This window comes from Bolinopsis microptera, chromosome 5 (assembly GCF_026151205.1).
Source record: "Bolinopsis microptera isolate Bmic1 chromosome 5, MBARI_Bmic_1.0, whole genome shotgun sequence".
NCBI classification, from domain to species: domain Eukaryota; kingdom Metazoa; phylum Ctenophora; class Tentaculata; order Lobata; family Bolinopsidae; genus Bolinopsis; species Bolinopsis microptera.
The window spans coordinates 2,123,946-2,144,564 of NC_087076.1; the positions used below are offsets into that span (position 1 = coordinate 2,123,946).

Genomic DNA, 20,619 nt, shown 5'->3' on the forward strand with positions numbered 1-20,619 from the left:
CTAATTACCTTACTGCATCAGCCGTAAATTCAGTTTATTTTGGATTGTCCATGTTCGAATGACCGCTATCTTTTGCTGAGAGTTTTAACACCCAGTCTTTAATTAAAGGCTGTTGAGTGAACAATTTTCTTGTTACCAACGAATAAATTCTTATCGAATTAATGGCTTTGAATTCTAAGAACTAGCAGGAACCCGTCTAACTCTAAAGTGGTGTCAAGACTCAAGAGAATGAAATAATCATTACCTATTTAATTCGAGTTTTTGACACCACTTGGGGATCCAAATTTTGGGCATTAAAATCATTATTCCTTGGCCTTTTTTTATTTTTGCATGCTGATTTAAAGGCCATTAAAGCATTTGAACCAGTGAAAAAAGTTTAACTTGTATATCTTTTGCGGAAAGTCGTGTTAAAGTTGATGCCGTGGTGTCAGTAAAATGGTACGGATATATATTATATATATACAAATATAGTAAGATACACCGCCGAATTCGTAAGTTATAAATTACAGTTAAACTGTTAAAGATGGAGAAACCCACTTTGTAAGGGTTCGTGAAAGCCTTATAGTAAAACAAATTACATTTACAACACTACAAACTTACAACAAATATTTAGGATGATATAGAAGGAATATATTTAACACAGATTTGTTGCAAGTAGAATTATTGTTCACTTTAGCCTCACCTGCTACGGCTAAATCTTGCTAGTGATTATTAATTCCGCGCTAGCTGATCATTCAGTCACTGTGTAATGTGGTAAAAAATAAGATTTCTTCAGAATCCTTTCAAAAATCTTTCAATACTCAGTACCCTGATAGTGTTGCTTTATTCGGTAACTATATAATGAATAATTGTGCATATTAACGTAACTGTGCAGACAGTTTAAGTAACCCACACAGCCCCGTGCTATCATACTACTATTAATTAACTAACTACATTTATGATATTATTTTTATTAACAAATGAGACTTCATGGTTTGACTAGACGGAGTTACAATATTACAATAATATAATAGTAGTAACTAGTATCACTGTATCTGTGAAAATGGTTTAAAAGTTCCCCGTCAGCTCTTTTTTGTTTGTTCGTTTATTTGTCTGCTTTTATGTAAAGAGTAATTAATAATCATAATATGGGAAAATGTTCCCTTTTTCTCTGATCCTAGTTCTATTTGGAAGAAACAGTGGCGACTTGTGAGTTGTGTGTCAATTTATCAATCCAACTTATAAGCTGTTTTACTAAACACCCTAATTCACTTAATATAAACGATATTTTCTTCCGTCGTGTTTGTCTGTTATCTCAGAGTGATTTATTAATGTAATTTGAAAAGATTGACTTAGAATTTAATTTAGTAGTAGTTTAGATTCATCTTGCCACTATTTGCTTCCCTAGCAATTATCAGAACAGCAGTGTTTTTTCAACTCTGGATTTTTTATTCCATTTCTAAAAATCTGCGTTGTTTATAAAAGTAACTGTTAATAGGCAGATAATCAGGCAGATATTACCACCCTGGTAATATCCAGGCAGTTTACCCGTACTGTCAACAATCTAGAATTGGTAAACGTTTAATAGCAGCAATTCAATCATGGGGCCTGTTTACTGTTTACCCCAGACCAATTCATTACCGAATCAGCTAATTAAGTTACAACATTCGTCCTTTTTTCTGTTATAAATGTGTAATGTAATATATTTAAAATCTGGTTTATTAGACTAACTAAACTTCAGTGCAATTTTAAAAGGTATAATCTGGTCCCGGTATAGAATTACCCCTCCAGATTCACAGAATTATGCCTATTTGACAAATTTTGTAAGCCTATGGGGAGCCGTGTACGGTGGCTTACAGTAACGTAGGGGGTAGGGGGCCGGGGGTTTATGGTAAATCTGACTCATGTAATATGTGACCGACCCCATTATGTATTTTCAATATTTTAAAGTTTTTAACCATATCTTGTAAGCTTACACAACTGTTATAGAACAGTCTTCCAACAGGTCAGAACACGTTTTTTCTTTTGTCTTTGACTGTTTATACTTTATAAAGTATAAACTATAAATAGTTGAGTAGTTATATGTATTCGACACGAATCCTGTACTAAGAGTTTCCTTCAATTCTTCCTGCGATTTGTTTAAATCGTTCACTTTGTGATTTTAATATGTCAGTAGTTTGTTCTGAAACTTCCTCTTATTATTTGTTGACGATTTAAGAAATAAGTCGGCCTTGACTGTAAGATGATTGATTGTATCACTAACATGTACCAACGCTTTGTTGGTCTACTTGTAAATTGTAAATTTGCTCCTGATTTTGAATAAAATATTATGTGACAGCTTATACCTTTTGCGTTATCATTCAGTTAAAGATCTAACAATAAATTTCGAAAACGAAGAAAAAAGAACAGTTGAAATGTTAGCCGGGCATTGTTAGTAAATTCTTCGTGTTATTGTGCAGATCAAAAGCATGTATTTGCGTTATCAATCAACTTAAAACATATAAACATTAAACATGGCAATTGGAGATTTTAAAGTTACCACTTCTCTGGTGGTTGTTAGTTGTGTATCTGTGTTAATTGGATCCAACATGTCAGAGCTACTCTAATGTCACACGGTGCTATAAGCTTGCTGTTAATTACTTGATGAAGTATGGTGGTGACTTGGATCCCCACGGGTACCAGCCTGTTGTTAACTAAGTGTCTAACTAAGTGACTAACTAAGTGACTAACTGTCCATAATCGCAGTATTTTAATCGCAGTATGATAAAAGCGCTTAATATCGTGTCGTGCTTCTTCTCCAATTTGATAACACGTATCCCTTAAGCGCTCGATTCCAAATAACTGTGGGGCTCTCTGACCTACTGATATCTTATCGCCTGTTAGAGCTACTATTAACTGTGCTCTATGGGGGCAAGTGGTTTTAATTCTGCTTTCCTACTAAATTTAGCTCGAAAGTGTGATAATATTATCTTTTTCCTAATAATACGCAATTATTATTAGTATTCACGTAATTATAATGGTTTCTGGACGAACTACCAACTATCTTAATTTAAATGCACGTGCGACGCCAAATTTGCACGAGCATTTCTAACTCCTTCTAGCTAACAGAAGTTAAAACTGTATAAATTACACGGCTTAAGGCCAGTAGTTTACTCAATCATTAATAATAAGCCGTAAAATTAATCCTATTCGCATTACCAGAGAGGCATCGTGTAATATTTAACTTCCGAATTATAAATAATGGGAGTTCACACCTGTTAGATTGTAAAATATTGTAAGCTAATATTCTTGCTGGGCACCCAACAGATCATAAGCAGGCCCTTGGCAGGTGTCTTGGACAGGTGTTCTATTATAGATGGTGTTCCATTAAAGATTTTAGAAAGATCGCTTTCTATAAATAAAATTCGTATATAATACGACTCTGTTTCTTATAAAAAGCTACTATTCAATATTTAGTCGTACTTAAATCTCTTAAGTGCCCTCAGCTTGTTAACTAGCGCGAGCGCTATTTCCATTTGCTGAGATGAGCTATAAAAGGAGAAGGCTTTAAAATATAAGTGTCTAAGATTTCGTTTACAACTTTTAAAAATCTCATTAATACATAAAGAGACTAAACAAATATTGCTTAATACATTACTTTTCATTAGTCTCTTAACATGAATCTTAATACGCTTAGTTCGCTGTATTGCACTCAGATTACAAGTTTAATACAGCGGTGCTTAATTTATCACATTGTTGCCTAACTACAAGCTCGTTATAAGCTCGGTTTCTTTATTTTCATTCAGTTATACTTGTTTTGTTCTTTGTTGTCTGAGGTGGACAAATCTAAACTTTGTTCTGAAGTTTAGCACACTTCTTTTCTCTCAGCGAAACCAAGGCAATTAGAAATATACTGGAAAACATAAACTGGAAACAAAAAATCAGCGTTTATTTGCGACGTTCTTCGTTTTGTAAATTATACAATATGCCACTTTTCTCGTGGGGTAATTACTAAACACCCTAATTCACAAACGATATTTATAATAAAAATAGTCTAAACAAACTTTGTTTCTGATTGACTTAACTGATAAGATCGAGTTTTTGTAAGCCATGCGTGTTATTATTGGAAATTATGTGCTATTAATTAAATCATGCCTTTACAATCATGTCTTTCTACATATATCATGTCATTTCCTAGTTTGGTCAATTATACTTTTACTCAGTATTTCTTCACCAGTTTAATATTGAACACACATATCTCTCATCCCACTGTCCAGGTGCGATGTTCCCTGGCTTTGTGAACTTAACCTACTCAGAGGTGGATATATCCCAGAGCTGGATCAGTGCGACCAGACCCGTCCTTATCACACTAACAACACTTATCTGCGCTACTGGTATTGTAGGTCAGTAATCACACTAACAACACTTATCTGCGCTACTGGTATTATAGGTCAGTAATCACACTAACAACACTTATCTGCGCTACTGGTATTATAGGTCAGTAATCACACTAACAACACTTATCTGCGCTACTGGTATTATAGGTCAGTAATCACACTAACAACACTTATCTGCGCTACTGGTATTATAGGTCAGTAATCACACTAACAACACTTATCTGCGCCACTGGTATTATAGGTCAGTAATCACACTAACAACACTTATCTGCGCTACTGGTATTTTAGGTCAGTAATCACACTAACAACACTTATCTGCGCTACTGGTATTATAGGTCAGTAATCACACTAACAACACTTATCTGCGCTACTGGTATTATAGGTCAGTAATCACACTAACAACACTTATCTGCGCTACTGGTATTATAGGTCAGTAATCACACTAACAACACTTATCTGCGCTAATGGTATTATAGGTCAGTAATCACACTAACAACACTTATCTGCGCTACTGGTATTATAGGTCAGTAATCAAACTAACAACACTTATCTGCGCTACTGGTATTATAGGTCAGTAATCAAACTAACAACACTTATCTGCGCTACTGGTATTTTAGGTCAGTAATCACACTAACAACACTTATCTGCGCTACTGGTATTATAGGTCAGTAATCACACTAACAACACTTATCTGCGCTACTGGTATTATAGGTCAGTAATCACACTAACAACACTTATCTGCGCCACTGGTATTATAGGTCAGTAATCACACTAACAACACTTATCTGCGCTACTGGTATTATAGGTCAGTAATCACACTAACAACACTTATCTGCGCTACTGGTATTATAGGTCAGTAATCACACTAACAACACTTATCTGCGCTACTGGTATTATAGGTCAGTAATCACACTAACAACACTTATCTGCGCTACTGGTATTATAGGTCAGTAATCACACTAACAACACTTATCTGCGCTAATGGTATTATAGGTCAGTAATCACACTAACAACACTTATCTGCGCTACTGGTATTATAGGTCAGTAATCACACTAACAACACTTATCTGCGCTACTGGTATTATAGGTCAGTAATCACACTAACAACACTTATCTGCGCTACTGGTATTATAGGTCAGTAATCACACTAACAACACTTATCTGCGCCACTGGTATTATAGGTCAGTAATCACACTAACAACACTTATCTGCGCCACTGGTATTATAGGTCAGTAATCACACTAACAACACTTATCTGCGCTACTGGTATTATAGGTCAGTAATCACACTAACAACACTTATCTGCGCTACTGGTATTATAGGTCAGTAATCACACTAACAACACTTATCTGCGCTACTGGTATTATAGGTCAGTAATCACACTAACAACACTTATCTGCGCTACTGGTATTATAGGTCAGTAATCACACTAACAACACTTATCTGCGCTACTGGTATTATAGGTCATTAATCACACTAACAACACTTATCTGCGCTACTGGTATTATAGGTCAGTAATCACACTAATAACACTTATCTGCGCTACTGGTATTATAGGTCAGTAATCACACTAACAACACTTATCTGCGCTACTGGTATTATAGGTCAGTAATCACACTAACAACACTTATCTGCGCTACTGGTATTATAGGTCAGTAATCACACTAACAACACTTATCTGCGCCACTGGTATTATAGGTCAGTAATCACACTAACAACACTTATCTGCGCTACTGGTATTATAGGTCAGTAATCACACTAACAACACTTATCTGCGCTACTGGTATTATAGGTCAGTAATCACACTAACAACACTTATCTGCGCCACTGGTATTATAGGTCAGTAATCACACTAACAACACTTATCTGCGCTACTGGTATTATAGGTCAGTAATCACACTAACAACACTTATCTGCGCTACTGGTATTATAGGTCAGTAATCAAACTAACAACACTTATCTGCGCTACTGGTATTATAGGTCAGTAATCACACTAACAACACTTATCTGCGCTAATGGTATTATAGGTCAGTAATCACACTAATAACACTTATCTGCGCTACTGGTATTATAGGTCAGTAATCACACTAACAACACTTATCTGCGCTACTGGTATTATAGGTCAGTAATCACACTAACAACACTTATCTGCGCTAATGGTATTATAGGTCAGTAATCACACTAACAACACTTATCTGCGCTACTGGTATTATAGGTCAGTAATCACACTAACAACACTTATCTGCGCTACTGGTATTATAGGTCAGTAATCACACTAACAACACTTATCTGCGCCACTGGTATTATAGGTCAGTAATCACACTAACAACACTTATCTGCGCCACTGGTATTATAGGTCAGTAATCACACTAACATCACTTATCTGCGCTACTGGTATTATAGGTCAGTAATCACACTAACAACACTTATCTGCGCTACTGGTATTATAGGTCAGTAATCACACTAACAACACTTATCTGCGCTACTGGTATTATAGGTCATTAATCACACTAACAACACTTATCTGCGCTACTGGTATTATAGGTCAGTAATCACACTAACAACACTTATCTGCGCTACTGGTATTATAGGTCAGTAATCAAACTAACAACACTTATCTGCGCTACTGGTATTATAGGTCAGTAATCACACTAACAACACTTATCTGCGCTACTGGTATTATAGGTCAGTAATCACACTAACAACACTTATCTGCGCTACTGGTATTATAGGTCATTAATCACACTAACAACACTTATCTGCGCTACTGGTAGTATAGGTCAGTAATCACACTAACAACACTTATCTGCGCTACTGGTATTATAGGTCAGTAATCACACTAAGAAGTTAACACTTGGAACTCCTTCTTAACCCCTCTCTGTGTGTTCACAGTAGAAGACTACAAGAAAGACACGTTAAACCAGGTGGTTCCCTCAGGTAACACAGTAGTACTGTACGGGTCCGTGCAGCACAACGCTCTGAGACTGGAGACAGTGTCTAGGACCCTGGTACAATGTGTAGCAACATGTGACCTGCTAGCTGTGACCCTGGTCTACTCCACCATGTTAGTCACCCTTCTCTACCGCTCCTGGGTGCTGGGTCCTGTCCTCTGCTTCATCACGGGGCGTGCTGCTTACCTCATAGTGATGAATGAGGTGTGGTTGATACTGGCCCTGTCTCTCTACAGAGCGTGGAGACTTAAGCAGCCCAGAGGACGGGTGCTGGATAGGAGGGTGTTGGGTCTCATGGCTGTCGTGTTCCTGGTGCTGTCCATCGCACTGACTGTGCTCTCTATGGTTAAATCACCTGTTGTGTATTTCCCACAGAATCTGACATGTCTTACAGGCGACTTGTTTACTAGGTGAGTTGTTATCTCCATTTTCTATCTGATTTTCAACCTTTTTACATTGTAAAAATATCAACAGTAGCTAGATAGCACAATAATCCCTTTCTTCAGACAAGGTCGATATCTAGCGATCAGTCTTCAATTCCTACCACTGGTCCTGATCCTGGTTATCAACAAGTTCATCCAGATATCAGTGTACCGGACCAACAGTCGGAACAATAAACCGGTTTACAACATTAGAAAACCCTTACTAATGCTAACAGCAATGACGTATATTGAGCTAATCTCTCTGATACCTATAAACACACTAGTAATCATGCAGTCCCTAGACTCTGTTCCTCAAGTTTAGTTAGAGCATCTCTTGAGGGGATTATTCACTGGTTTCCTCTCTTTTCCATGTACATGGTATCACTTAATTCGTGTAGCAACTTTTTTATTTACATTTTGACGAATAATCGTTTCAGAAAGTTTTCAAAAAACCTGTTTACTTGCAATTTTTCAACTGTTAATGTTACCGACACTGTATCATCAGGAGCTGAATAATTTTCGCTTAATAATTTTATTTTGAGATGACGATGAATACGATTTATACGGTTTTTTTCAATATCGACTTCATAAATTTCTAGTTTTGTTTCAGATAATAGTTTTATACAATATTTAGTATTGATTTGTTTACACGAAATTAACCGTTATCGTCAGGCAACCCTCCCAAACCCCCCCTTAGAACCAGTACAAGACAACTAACAAGACTAACCCGGCAGATCCTATCCTTGAAAGGACTGAACTTCAGCTCTGATAACTGAGTCACTTCTCCGTAATCCATCTTAATTTGGTAGTTTCCAGCCAAAAACGCCTCACGCACTTTGTCAGGATTCAAATCTGCAAAACTGAAATAGTGATTTTGAACAAGTGATGAGAACCGAGTGATTGCTGGTATTACATGTGTGGATTAAATGCAGTGTTTAATATGGAAGTGGTAGTGAAAGTTATCAGCCAGATGTCACCTCAATTTGCGGGGACCAAATAAATGATATAAATAAGTTACATATTAAAATCAAGGCTCACGACTTAGCGTTAAATCAGCGGGCCCATTTCATGTTCGTAAAGGGGCCGACAACAGTAGAGAAGTCTGGTCTTACCTCTCGTAAATACGAAGGATCTCCTTTCTTGTGAAAAATGTCTCCAGCTGGTATATCTCCAACTGTTTCTCACTGATAAGCGCCGAGTCCGAGTTACCCATCCTAGATAATATAATGTACTAGTTTCTTGATTTCTAGAACAAATACCGTGCAGTTGAGATCGTATAGATTTTCAAATGTAAGAAACAATTTTCGTTATTTTTGGTACTTTATAAAGTAGACAATTAAAAATATCATAAAAACAAATAAATAAAGTAAATAAAAAGTGCTTAAATCTAAGCTAAAAACAAACTTCAAAAAAACATGAGTCACGTGGGTTGATGATTTAAGCTATACTAGCAGGAACCCGTCAAACCTTTAAGACTGGTGTCAAGGCTCTTTGGTGGCCGGATCAGTTTCCTACCCTAAAGTCTCCCAGCAAAAATAATTATTACCTATTTAATTCGCGTTTTTGACACCACTTGGGGGTCCAAATTTTGGGTACTAAAATTCTTATTCCTTGGCCGATTTTCGATTTTTTCATGCTGATTTGAAGGCCATTAAAGCATTTGAATCAGTAACAAAAGTTTCAGTTTTATATCTTGTACGTTTTTTGCGGAAATCCGTGTTAAAGTTGATGCCGTGGTGTCAGTAAAATGGTGCAGATAAATATATATATATCGTCTCGCTTTATATATAGTAAGATTATCATCTATAATTTGATAAGGTTTTTTTTCTGATACGTCACGATGGTTTGGTATCGTGTTCTCTGATGTGTCTTAATATTTCTACATTAGTAAACTGGAACATTTCTCCGCAATGCTCACAACTATACTCTTTAGTCGGTATCTTGCGAGTGCGCGCTGTCTCCATGGCAATTGCTGACTCTTCCTTCTTCTCCTCATCCTCTATCTTCCTCAATGAATCTTCCTCCTCCTCATCCTGGCACTTAGCCAGATGCTCACTTTTCTCCGCTAGACTGAATAAACCAGAGGTGCCACACAGTTTACAAGTCCACGCTCGTTTTAGGTAAACCTCCATCTCCGACGATCCAGAGTCCTGTACAATTTGGGGATCAAATAAAGTAATTATTTTTTCAAAAACCAATTTCTTAGTCAGAAATCTGTTATTTTAAGATATTCGAAGATATATGAGCTATTTGAAATATTGACGATTGGGTCAATTAAAACAAAAATGATCTCAACCATATAATAAAAATCACTTCAAATACATTTTAATAACCGTTTCAATACAGTAAATTTGAGAATCCAAAATCTGAAAATATCTACAAAAGTCAGGAACAAGCAACTGCCCCTAAAAAGTCTCTGAAAACAGCCGTATCAACAACAGGAAAAGGTGTGAGTTTGTCGAACTGTGCCTCACTAAAAACAGCGCTGAGGGTGGTGGGAGTGGCGGATAAAACATGTCCTCCTCTAGATAACTCCTCCGCTAACTCAGTCTGGTGGTTGTTCATTAGATCATCGTTTATAACGCAGATCAGAGGTTTACCCTTTCTGAGTACCTCCAGCGCTGTGCCAGCCCCCGCGTGAGCTATCACTAGGTCTGCACTCTCTATCTCACTCTGGATAGAAGGAGAGTAGTCAAAGTGTCGGATAGTCATGTCGGTTATTGGGGAGATGAGATGAGGGTATCTGCCCACCTGAGCAGTGAGGTGAGTGTAGCCGTGAGAGAGGAGGAGTTCTTGGAAGGAGGGGGAGGTGGTGGTGGATATGAGCTGCTCGAATGTTGTCGTGCCTACAGTCACAAACACCTTCGACATGCTACACTGAGGGAGGCGGTTAGTAACTTCAACACAGGAATACAGCTGTTAATTAACTAAAGAGAAACTGCAGTTTACCTGCACAGAGTTGATGGTGATGTTATCGTCCAGCTTCACGGCATGTTCATATCTCACCAGCCCTGAGAGCTCTGTGCTTCTCACTACACGTAACGTGTACACAACGTCAGTACGTAAGAAGGAGGAGAGGGCCTTCTGGAACCGCTTCTGTCTCTTGGAGAACTCTCGGGGGTCGGTCTGTGTGGAGAGAGGGGTGAGAGGGGTGAGAGAGGGGCTAATACAGAACAAGGGTATAAAACAACTTATTATTGATTGAAATTTGATTGAAAGCCCCTGGCCTCGTAAGGGAATTCTCTGATGGACTAATTTATTTCATACATGATAATTAGTTATAAATCAAGTTCAAGAAAAATATTTGCACGCTTGACTAAAATAAACGGTTAATTTTTTCCCGATCCATGACTCAAAGTGCCGAAGGCACAAAAGAGTCAAGGACAAGGGTTAGCGATCGAGGTTTTTTTTTGATATGGTAGCTTTGCGACCGTGCGACCGACCGTGCGTGCCTGCCCTCGCGCACTGTTATCGCCCACGTGACTACCTGCGCAAAGTTATTTTGCGCACAAATCTGAATTAAATAATTGTTGGCGCGCGGCGCTGAACTGACCAAGTACATTATTAATTTCACAATGTACATATCCCACTAGGCACTAGTTGATAGCATACTATTATTATTTTGAGTTACTATTACTATTTTGCACAGATCCGTGTCACTGTCGGGTGTCAGGTTGCATAAACAATAAGCATATATATACACGATTTTCAAATTCAATATGGAATTATATTAACTTGGTGGCGCTCGGCCTGTCACTCCGCTATATCTGCATGCTTATAAACAGTTAAAACTGGGATCTCCAGGTTGTATGGAATATGATAAAATACGCCATCACGGATCGGGAAATTGAGCGGCCATCCACAAAAAAAGCGGCCGCATTTCTTGTTAGATCTCACAATTCTGTGGTTAAGGACGTCAGCAACCATAGAACTCCACTTCTGACGGATCTTAACAGCTTTGTGGATGAGGTCCTCTATAGAGGTCTTGAGAGTGAATCTGAGCCACATATCACACACTATATCGGTACAATCACCGTTAGTAGATACTTCCTTGCACACTGAGATATAGCATTACTAATTCGTTATTAAATGATTAATTAACGAAACTACGATTAAGACAATATTGACAATCCTAAGTTGTATGGTATGACGAGGGTATGTTTTTTGTGCGAAATGCTGTTTTTTCTCTCAACTTAAACTTACTTTCAAGTTTGAAGTTTAAAGTTTCATAACGTACTAAGTAGTGCGGTGGTGAGTCCCTGTATCCTAGTAACGTTAGTAAGATAAGGTTTGTTAGTTTCCAGGAGAGTACTGTAAGCGAGGAGCTGTTCTGATTGTTTGTTGCTAGGATACAAGTCTTCGTGTAGAGTGTTAAAGATGCAGTTAGGGTGGAGCACTACAAAGTTCTTCCTTTGAGTGTGGAAGATGAAGTCTGACGGTTTCTTCTCCGAGTTGTGCTGAAATAAATACAGTTAGAGTCAATCTTAAACATCCTTGATTGTTGTGATCTTCATCCGATATACCAACGAATTTAAAGATGATTTCTAGAGTAAGATAATATCTGTTTATTGAGCAGCTGCCTCTTTAGTTTCTAGGCTTCTTCTTCTATCAGCAATCAAATAGTTTGCATTGCAGGTGTAAGCGCAGTAACCAAACTCCAACTAATATTACCAAGTGTTAGAATGATGCAATCAATATGTGCAAGCAACTCTGCTAACAAGCCCCCTCCATAGGAGTGGGGGTACTTATTCTGCGGTTATTGTAGTGTTTATTGGTTTCTTAGTGAGTTGTATCGAGATGAGAATAGGGCGCATCCTGGAGGTGGTGTTACTACCAGTTTGTTTAGTGATTGTTCTTATAAACTGCGACAGTTTTGGAGTGGCAAGACTCTACTCGACAACATGTCTTAGGTAGAACGCTATATTATCAACATTTTAGACAAAACTTCGCCCCATAGCAACATACGGAAAATTTTAAATTTCCTCGCAGATCAATCTTCTTGTGCAATTAAAAAAGAAAAAGTCAGGTCTTCTAAGAATTTCCTCTTTGGCACCAAATTTCCTCCAAAATCCAAAATTCCCTCGTATATTATCCACCGATCTGCTGTGTTTGTGGATGTGGGCCCATATCAACATCCCAAGCTACCTTGACAACACCCCCTATTACCGTGACACTACCCCAGGTCGCTACCTAACCCCAACATGGCTGACTGTGATAACGGTGGGGTATGTGAGGAGGTAAAGTGTGAGAATAAGAGTGTTTGTTATCTGGGATACAACAAGGAACAGAATGTGCGATACAGAGGCTGCATGCTCAGAGACAGGTATAGTTACCACCTCCCCCTCCCCCCACATCTTCTAGTGCTACCTCATCGAACGAGCTTTATAGCTTGATAATAGCGACTACATCTCAAGCTGTTATCTCCCTTCAGGTGCACTATACTAGTAAACAACACGATGGACACTGCGTCTGGTTGCAGGGAGACCCAATCAACAGACTTCAACGAGACCCAGTGTCTCTACTGCTGTTCTAACGAGGATAACTGTAACTTAGAGATGATTAACAGTGACCAGTGGCCAGTACCAGCTGTAGTGGTGGTTACTGCCCCACCTGTGGTTACACTGCCTCCTGTACCTCTCAACCTGACTCCCATACTGGCCGGGGCTGGGGGCACTCTGTTTGTTCTTATCATTATCATTATAGTAGTGTGCATATTGGTGGTGAGGGCAAGAAGAAGGAGGAAGAACCTGGCTCTACTAGTTCAGCAGCTGGAGAGGTTTAAGAGTAGACAGAATAACAAGAGCTTCGTTGATAAGGGTTTAGAAACTCTTAACCAGACTCTGGGGTTTAAGTCTGGGTCTGCAAGGACTGGGGGTAATGATACGTTGAAAAAGGGTGGGAAGTAGTTGGTTAAACTGATTTTTATTAACTTTTGAGATGTTAAATGTGAGGAGACCAACACTCTAACTTATTGAACTGGGATTTTACTGCAACTTTTCAAACAGGCAAACTTTCGCCAAGTAGATTTTTAGTAATTCAAAATAACATCGTATTTATTAAGCACAACTTGATGAATGACTTCAAGAAATCTTTTAATATTGCATAATTTTAAGACCTTTTTTGGATGATAGTGCCAGTGAAAATAAGAACTTATAAATATATTGTGGCCGGAGCTAGAATGTGTAACAAACAATTTCATCAAAATAAGTACGCGAGTTTGATGTCTCAATCATTTAAATGAATCACGAAGCAATAATAAGAAAATAAAATGTTCATGTTATTCAAAATGGTTATCATTGATTACAAAATTCCTATTTCACCACGACATTCATCTTTTCCGTTTATTTACGGGCATTCCTTTTTCTCATTAAAACTGAAAAAGTACTTCTCATCATCTAACATATCCTTGCTAACAATCAAATCATCAAATTTAACAACTTTTACATTATCTTCTACATGTTCCCTCGTGGAGTCCTCTCCCTGAACCGCAATGGTTATAAAGTGATTGTCGAGGTACACCTCCTCGAACCTCCAGTCTGAATCAATAACCCCGTCAATAGCAACCGTAGTCGTCCTACAGATATCGTCCTCCATTCGTCCTATATCAAACTCTATCTTGAGGAGCCCGAACTTGAGACCAGTACCAATAGCTTTAACATAACTCTCCTTCAAACACCAGTACCGGTAAAAGTTAAATAGTTTCCCTCTATCCGAGCCGGGAGAACGGATCCTTTGCCACTCAAAATCTGTAAATTGTCTTTTCATATGACCGAAAAACTGTTCAACTGTAGTATTTCTTCTGAGCTCCACTTTCATAACATCAACACCGACCTTAGCAGAGTTAGAGCCAGCAAAAGTAGCGTAATCACCCGCGTGAGAAACATTGAAACTAAGAGCAGTAAGAGTAGCAGGAGGGTTCACAAGATAGGGTTTACCGCTGGTATCCCGGGATAGAACAAAAGACTCTGGAAACGCCCCTGATAGTTGACTGAAACAGTTTCTCATGAGTAGTCTCCCTGCCATGGACTGTTTAGCATCACGTTTATACATGAACTGGGATATCCTGTCTCTCTCAGCTTCAGAGATGGTATTAGCAGCTCTCAGCCATTCAGTCTCAGTCGGGTTCCAGGTTGAGGTCTTCAGTGCTAGTCGGATCATGGCAGGAGAAATGCGGCAAGAGTTTAGTAGGGACGAAATGTTGGGAAGGTGTTATAACAACTAGGGAGGGGTGATACCACTGTGTGGTGCTGGGTAGCTGTGTAATGATACTGTTCAGGTGAATATCATGACGTCATCACTGCAATCGTTACACAACCGATACCATTGACCTATCATAACAGAACTGGTTAGTGAGAACTTTGTAGACAAACTTACACATTACTTACACTTAAAGTACTCTATTATTTATTTATTACAAAGCGAAATTAAGATATAAATGAAGAACATGTATGAGGAACATGTGTGTGATGTCATAGCAACGAAAGGAGTACAACGGTATGAGAGAATCGTTCCGCATAATTTCGCCAAGGCAGCTTCACCTAGGATCTATAATTATATTCTATAATGTACCATCTCTTACACAGCCATGGCTCGAGAGAAGCAATTATTGTATGTAAGCTAGACGTGTATGTACGCAGACGTGAAGGTTAAGATTCGACGAAACAAAACTCCAACGAGGTGTATTAGCTTGTGGTGTATTTGCTTGTGTAATCCATGATTAATAATTTGTATCTTCAATTAGTCACATTACCAAGTGGTACAGAATAATGAACTACAATTAATGGGATCTGCTTACCTGGTCCGATGTAGCAATGTTGGGGTAAAGTCCGAACACGGACACGAAGTTAAGAGTGTCCCGGACATGTCCGGATAGATCCAGGTTAGGTTGAGGGTTCGTCAGGAAGTACTCCATAGATGAGATGTTGTCCTCCTCCTTATCTGACAGTTCTTCCTAAACAGGAATTTCATTGTTTAATGTAAGCTTAATCTGTTAAGTGAACAATGCAAGAAAAAACAAACGATCAATGTACGCCCAAATCCCATAATACGTCGAAGTTCCAGGACTTGACCCCCCCCCCCCCAGAACTTACTTCAGACTCGTCTCCTGCTCGGTTCTTGCAGTGAGAAACCTTCAACATCTTCCTAGCTGGTTCCTCCAGTCGCTTCTTCCACTTTGCTCGGCGGATTGCCAGCACCTTTTCAGAGTCTAGGGTTTCTTGGGGGGTCGCTAAGGAGATGAGTGGCATATTAACGGTAATGAAGATGGAAAATCAATTCTAAAACAAAAAAGTTACAGCATATTACACTTCACAGTGTTTGCACTAATAGTTTGTCTGTTTACCCACCCAGATTGAGATGGTCTCTGAGAATGTCTCTAAATTGTCGCCTCAATTTGCTCATCTCGTACAGCTGTTGCTCTTTCAGCCCTCTTTTCTTACACCATTTCCTTGTATTGACTCCTTCGGACTTTTTCTGACAATTTAATGAGTTTAAAAAAAGAAATTTCATTAAGTAATGCATACTTGCATAGTTAAAAGTTTTTAAACTAGTACTTTAGTTAACACAACTGAACCCATGACAGTTACCTGCGACCACTCTTCGTAGATATTGAGGAGAGTGACGAGGTCTCCTTTTCCTGACTCCAACAGTGATCTGATCTGCAGTTCTTCACCTCTACAGTTACTTTTGTTGAACACCGACTGAAATAAAATATTTTCTTGATTTCTCTGCAGCGAATACTTAATCACAGATCAACAAAATGAATCAGTCAATAATTAAAGTTGAATTTATGTAAGGGTAGGTGAAACTTTACTATTATATAGCAATTTTTCCGACAGACACGTTCATAGTCATCTCAAAATATTTGTTATATAGCAGTTGTCAGCGTACCAAAGCTGTAAACTAGTGTAAATTAGTGTAAATTAGTGTAAATTAGTGTAAACTAGTGTTGATCTCTAAAATCAGACCTGGATATTGAGCCCAGCTGCAATAGTGAGAGCTGGCTCCAAGACCCCCATAACAGCAGCACTCAACAGTAGTTTACCCAGGGCTACTTCCACTGGGAGGCGAGCCAGTACTTCTCCAATTGAACTCAACTCATTCTCTGCAAAATAGTACGTGGTATTTGAATCTTAGGGTGTTTGGATGATTCACTTATCTTAGGTTTTCTGACTAGTTTAGGAAATAAACACACAATTGACATAGTTGTCAATAAGGTAGTGAAACATCTATCACAGTAGGTCGCTAGATTACCTGACTTAAGGGCGCCCTGTAGTTGCAGGAAGGATAGACTCTCGTTTAGGTTCGTAGCAGGAGGATGTTGGACAAACAGGAATGTTCTTATATCCAGTCCCATACTAGCCAACTGAAACGAATGAGAGATTTAGATACGCTGAGGTACATTGCCACCCCCCCTACAGTAGTCTGCTGTTCTATTGTGAGTAAACGACTAGCCGACTAGGTTACCCCTCACATCACCCTCCACGGTATCAGTATAAACTACACTAAACCTGCAGATTAGCGAGTCCAGGGGAACTCTCAGTATCTCAGGGGTCGGGTAGTCAGCGAAGGCGGCGAAATCCTCCTCTGAATATAACCTGTAACGTATGGCATGTTACATGAGCTTACTTAATACTTTACTTTAAAGGACGTCTCAGATTCGACACCAAACTACTGGACAGAGGGTAATTTTATTATCTCAGCCATTAGGCAGTTACAAGTCACCATAATTATATTCATTATGTAGTTCCTGGATGGGAACATAAAGGATTGTTATAATAGTATCCAACTGTACGTAAATGTTGTTGTCCGGGAAGATGATCACGTGATAGTTGTTATCAGTCACGTGATAGTTTTATAATTGTTACCTGAAGCAGACTCCAGGTCCAGTCCTCCCAGCTCTTCCTTTTCTCTGCTCCGCACTCGCTTTACTCACCCAGAACTCCTGCAACCTCTGTAACTTCTTGTTAGCGTCATACGCCATCTCCTTGAACTTACCTTGACAAACAAGATATTATCATACACTCACACAAATCAACTAGTCGCTAACAAGTGTACTACAAGTGTTGCTGTGAAATAGTTGGCAAAAAACAACCTTACATCAGGGGGGACAGGAGGGGGGTAGGAGGGGGGCGGGGGGGGGGGGGGGGGGGGGGGGGGGGGGTTCTCATGCTCATTTGTCTCACCTGAGTCAATAATGAATCTGACCCCATCAATAGTAAGGGAGGTCTCCGCAATATTTGTAGAGATAATACATTTTCTCACACCTGGAGATTACAGTATCAGTCATCAGAGAGTATATAAATTAGCTGAACATTAAGTACTGTTTGTACAATTAGTTTCACCTTGTTTCACATTTATCTCCTGGTTGATTAGGCTTCTTACCGGGGGGCGGGTAGTCGAACACTTTCTGCTGTTCCTCTACTGATAGGGAGCTGTGTAGTGGCAAAACCGCCCACCTGGGGTGGACTTGGAGTTAAAACAGTTATGATTATTTTAAACTTATTCAGCCAGTACACATATCCAACTCCTAGTTCTAAAACACACAGTTTTAAACTCACTTGCCTTGTTCAGCATCGTACTCTGTGATTGCCTCCGCTAACGTCATTATCTCAGCAAACCCACTAGCAAATATGAGCAAGTCTCCTCGCTCTTCCTTCGTGTACCTGGTTATTTACTTTCAGTATTTACTGCTATGGTTTAAGAGGCACTGTTTTATTGAACGTTCATGACGAAGGATTTATTTTTCCAGAGGTACTTAACATTTCCTCTTGGTTTTGGAGACAAATAGGATATCAATTATAAGAAACCTGGTGTCAATGAGTTGCAAGATGATGAGGTAGGGTTTAGGATTTATCTTAGCGGAGGTTGGTTTATCCGTTGCAGTCTCATGAGTAGGACAATATCTCATCTCAACCGGGTGCATTCTCCCTGGAACCGTTATCAGAGGAGAGTCTGTGGTTATACAGTGTTAATATAGCGCTATATAGCGTTATACAGTGTTAATATAGTGGTGGTAGAACTTTGGAAGGCACTCTTTGGTAAAATGAAAATATCTTGCAGAGAAACTGACAGAAATAAGAGGTGTATTTACCTGGTAAGTATGTTTTAAAGAGCTCGAGATTCATGGTAGCGCTCATAAGCACCACTCTTATCTCAGGTCGTCGCTCAACGATCCCCTTTAATATACCAAGCAGCAAATCACCGTGTAAATGCCTTTCGTGTACCTGAAACAGCGGTAATACAGATTGTGTGGTATAGTAGCTAGGTAAGTGGATTGTTGAGATATGGTGAGCCAAGCTGCAGCCCAGGGAAAAGCACGGCAATTAAAACCCCTGATACGACCAAAAGCTAACCAAGAACCACCAGTAAGTAGTAACCAGACTATTTCTACCGTTTGAGTAGATAAGTGACAAATCTTGTATGTATTCGAACAAAAGACGATTAAATCTTAAGAGAACTGTGTAAAGCTATCCGTTGTAGTACATAATACACGAGCGTGCTTTCACAGTCATCGCTGTGCACACTCAGAGATAATTCATGATCAACTCAACTAACCGCCCGGCCGGACTGAAAACGAGCGCGCGCGGAAAAGAAAAAAAGTTTCGCGCCGATGCTACATATTCATGTCATCGCGTCTTCCCTTTACGTTGAATTCCATATGGTACCGTTTAAATAAGTGGCAAATAGTTAGGCAAATAGTTAGAAGGATTTTATAAACACGAAGAAATGAAAATTAAGTCTTAAAGTTGAGATAATCAAGGTTTTACAATATCTCACAAACCTCATCAAGGATAATGAGATCGTAGGCGTGAAGTTCAGTGTCGTTCTGTAGCTGTCGGAGCAACAGACCTTCTGTCAGGAATCTTAGTTTCGTGTTTGAGTACAACATTTGGTCGAATCTCACCTGGAATACGTGGAATTTGGTATTGTTGACAGGAAATTTGGAGGAAGTTGATGAGGAAATAAAAACACCAAGTCAGGAAGTGTATGTGATAATGTGAGAGTTTGTAAGTACCTGGTATCCAATATCCTGTCCGTACTTATTAAAGGTCTCCTGGCTGACGCGAGTAGCGAGAGAGACGCACGCTATACGACGGGGCTGAGTGCACGCTACACTCTGGTAGCCACATTCTAGGAAGTACTGCGGGACTTGGGTACTTTTACCACAGCCTGTGTCACCTGGGATATTAGGCGGTTAGTATCAAATTCTAGTACAGATTTATACAGTACAGACAATGTTCACTAAATAACTGTGTGTTAATAGAAAATCGAGATAATTTGAACTGACTTAGAACATACCTGCGATAATAGTTATAGGGTTGCTGTTCACAGTTCTTATTATCTCATCCTTAAACTTGTAAATTGGGAGCTCCTTCTGATACTCAATCTGTTTTGTTATCTTCTTGAAAGTCTGTTTAGTTTTAAACTGAACATAATGCCGTAGAGCCTCGTGGAACTGCTCTGATTTCTGCTTGTCATCCTCTTCTCTGTTAGATATACATACAAAAGGTACAGTGTGGTCAGTATTGAAAGTGGAGGGAACTCCTAGTTGATTCTTTTTAACCGGGTAGGAGACGGGAGGTTGTCTTTGCTTGAACTTGTTGAATTTCTGATGAAAGTTCCAGAAGTCAGGGAGGTCAGTGGAGGATGGTTTGATGTAACTGTTAGAGTGGATGTAACTGTATGTTCTCTGAGTGTTGCTGGGGTGGTTTGTAGCACCTCTGTGGGTGTTTTCCATTGGCTAAATCATTTATTGCTGAGGAAATAAGTTCTTAATTAGGTTTAACTTGGAAACTTAAAACTGTCCAGGAGGCTTTTAAGCAGAGCAAGGTTTGGGTGAGCCTCCTAGTTACTACATATACAAAAATGGATAAATTATTATAAGATAGA

At 39.0% G+C, this 20,619-nt stretch overlaps 4 protein-coding genes across 5 annotated transcripts in view; all 4 read right to left on the reverse strand.

The window, feature by feature from the left end:
* Positions 1–20,619, reverse strand: part of LOC134815046 (uncharacterized) — a 79,520-nt gene that overhangs the window by 22,605 nt on the left and 36,296 nt on the right. The gene's annotated exons all lie outside the window — the stretch shown is intronic.
* LOC134815049 (calcium and integrin-binding family member 3-like) overlaps positions 1–20,619 on the reverse strand; it is a 69,384-nt gene that overhangs the window by 12,466 nt on the left and 36,299 nt on the right. The window contains exons 2-3 of one of the 2 annotated variants that reach the window (XM_063823507.1): positions 8,841–8,938; positions 8,456–8,588 (exon numbers count right to left, since the gene is read on the reverse strand). In XM_063823507.1, coding sequence (XP_063679577.1) covers positions 8,456–8,588; positions 8,841–8,938 — 231 coding nt within the window. Of the gene's footprint in view, positions 1–8,455; positions 8,589–8,840; positions 8,958–20,619 lie in introns of those variants that run through there. The other variant, XM_063823506.1, reaches the window with a different exon arrangement.
* Positions 9,530–20,489, reverse strand: LOC134815053 (probable ATP-dependent RNA helicase DHX34). The gene is made up of 20 exons (XM_063823511.1): positions 20,029–20,489; positions 19,745–19,908; positions 19,511–19,633; positions 18,821–18,953; positions 18,537–18,681; positions 18,288–18,392; positions 18,112–18,185; positions 17,913–17,993; positions 17,595–17,724; positions 17,231–17,324; positions 16,981–17,092; positions 16,695–16,831; positions 16,314–16,427; positions 16,074–16,200; positions 15,819–15,955; positions 15,524–15,679; positions 11,966–12,185; positions 11,626–11,786; positions 10,678–10,854; positions 9,530–9,878 (listed from the first exon to the last, which is right to left on the reverse strand). Exons 1-20 carry the CDS (start codon positions 20,465–20,467, stop codon positions 9,564–9,566), a joined length of 3,144 nt encoding a protein of 1,047 aa, XP_063679581.1. The 5' UTR covers positions 20,468–20,489; the 3' UTR covers positions 9,530–9,563.
* LOC134815048 (L-aminoadipate-semialdehyde dehydrogenase-phosphopantetheinyl transferase-like) lies at positions 13,980–14,978 on the reverse strand. Its single transcript, XM_063823505.1, has one exon. It carries the CDS (start codon positions 14,884–14,886, stop codon positions 14,074–14,076), a length of 813 nt encoding a protein of 270 aa, XP_063679575.1. The 5' UTR covers positions 14,887–14,978; the 3' UTR covers positions 13,980–14,073.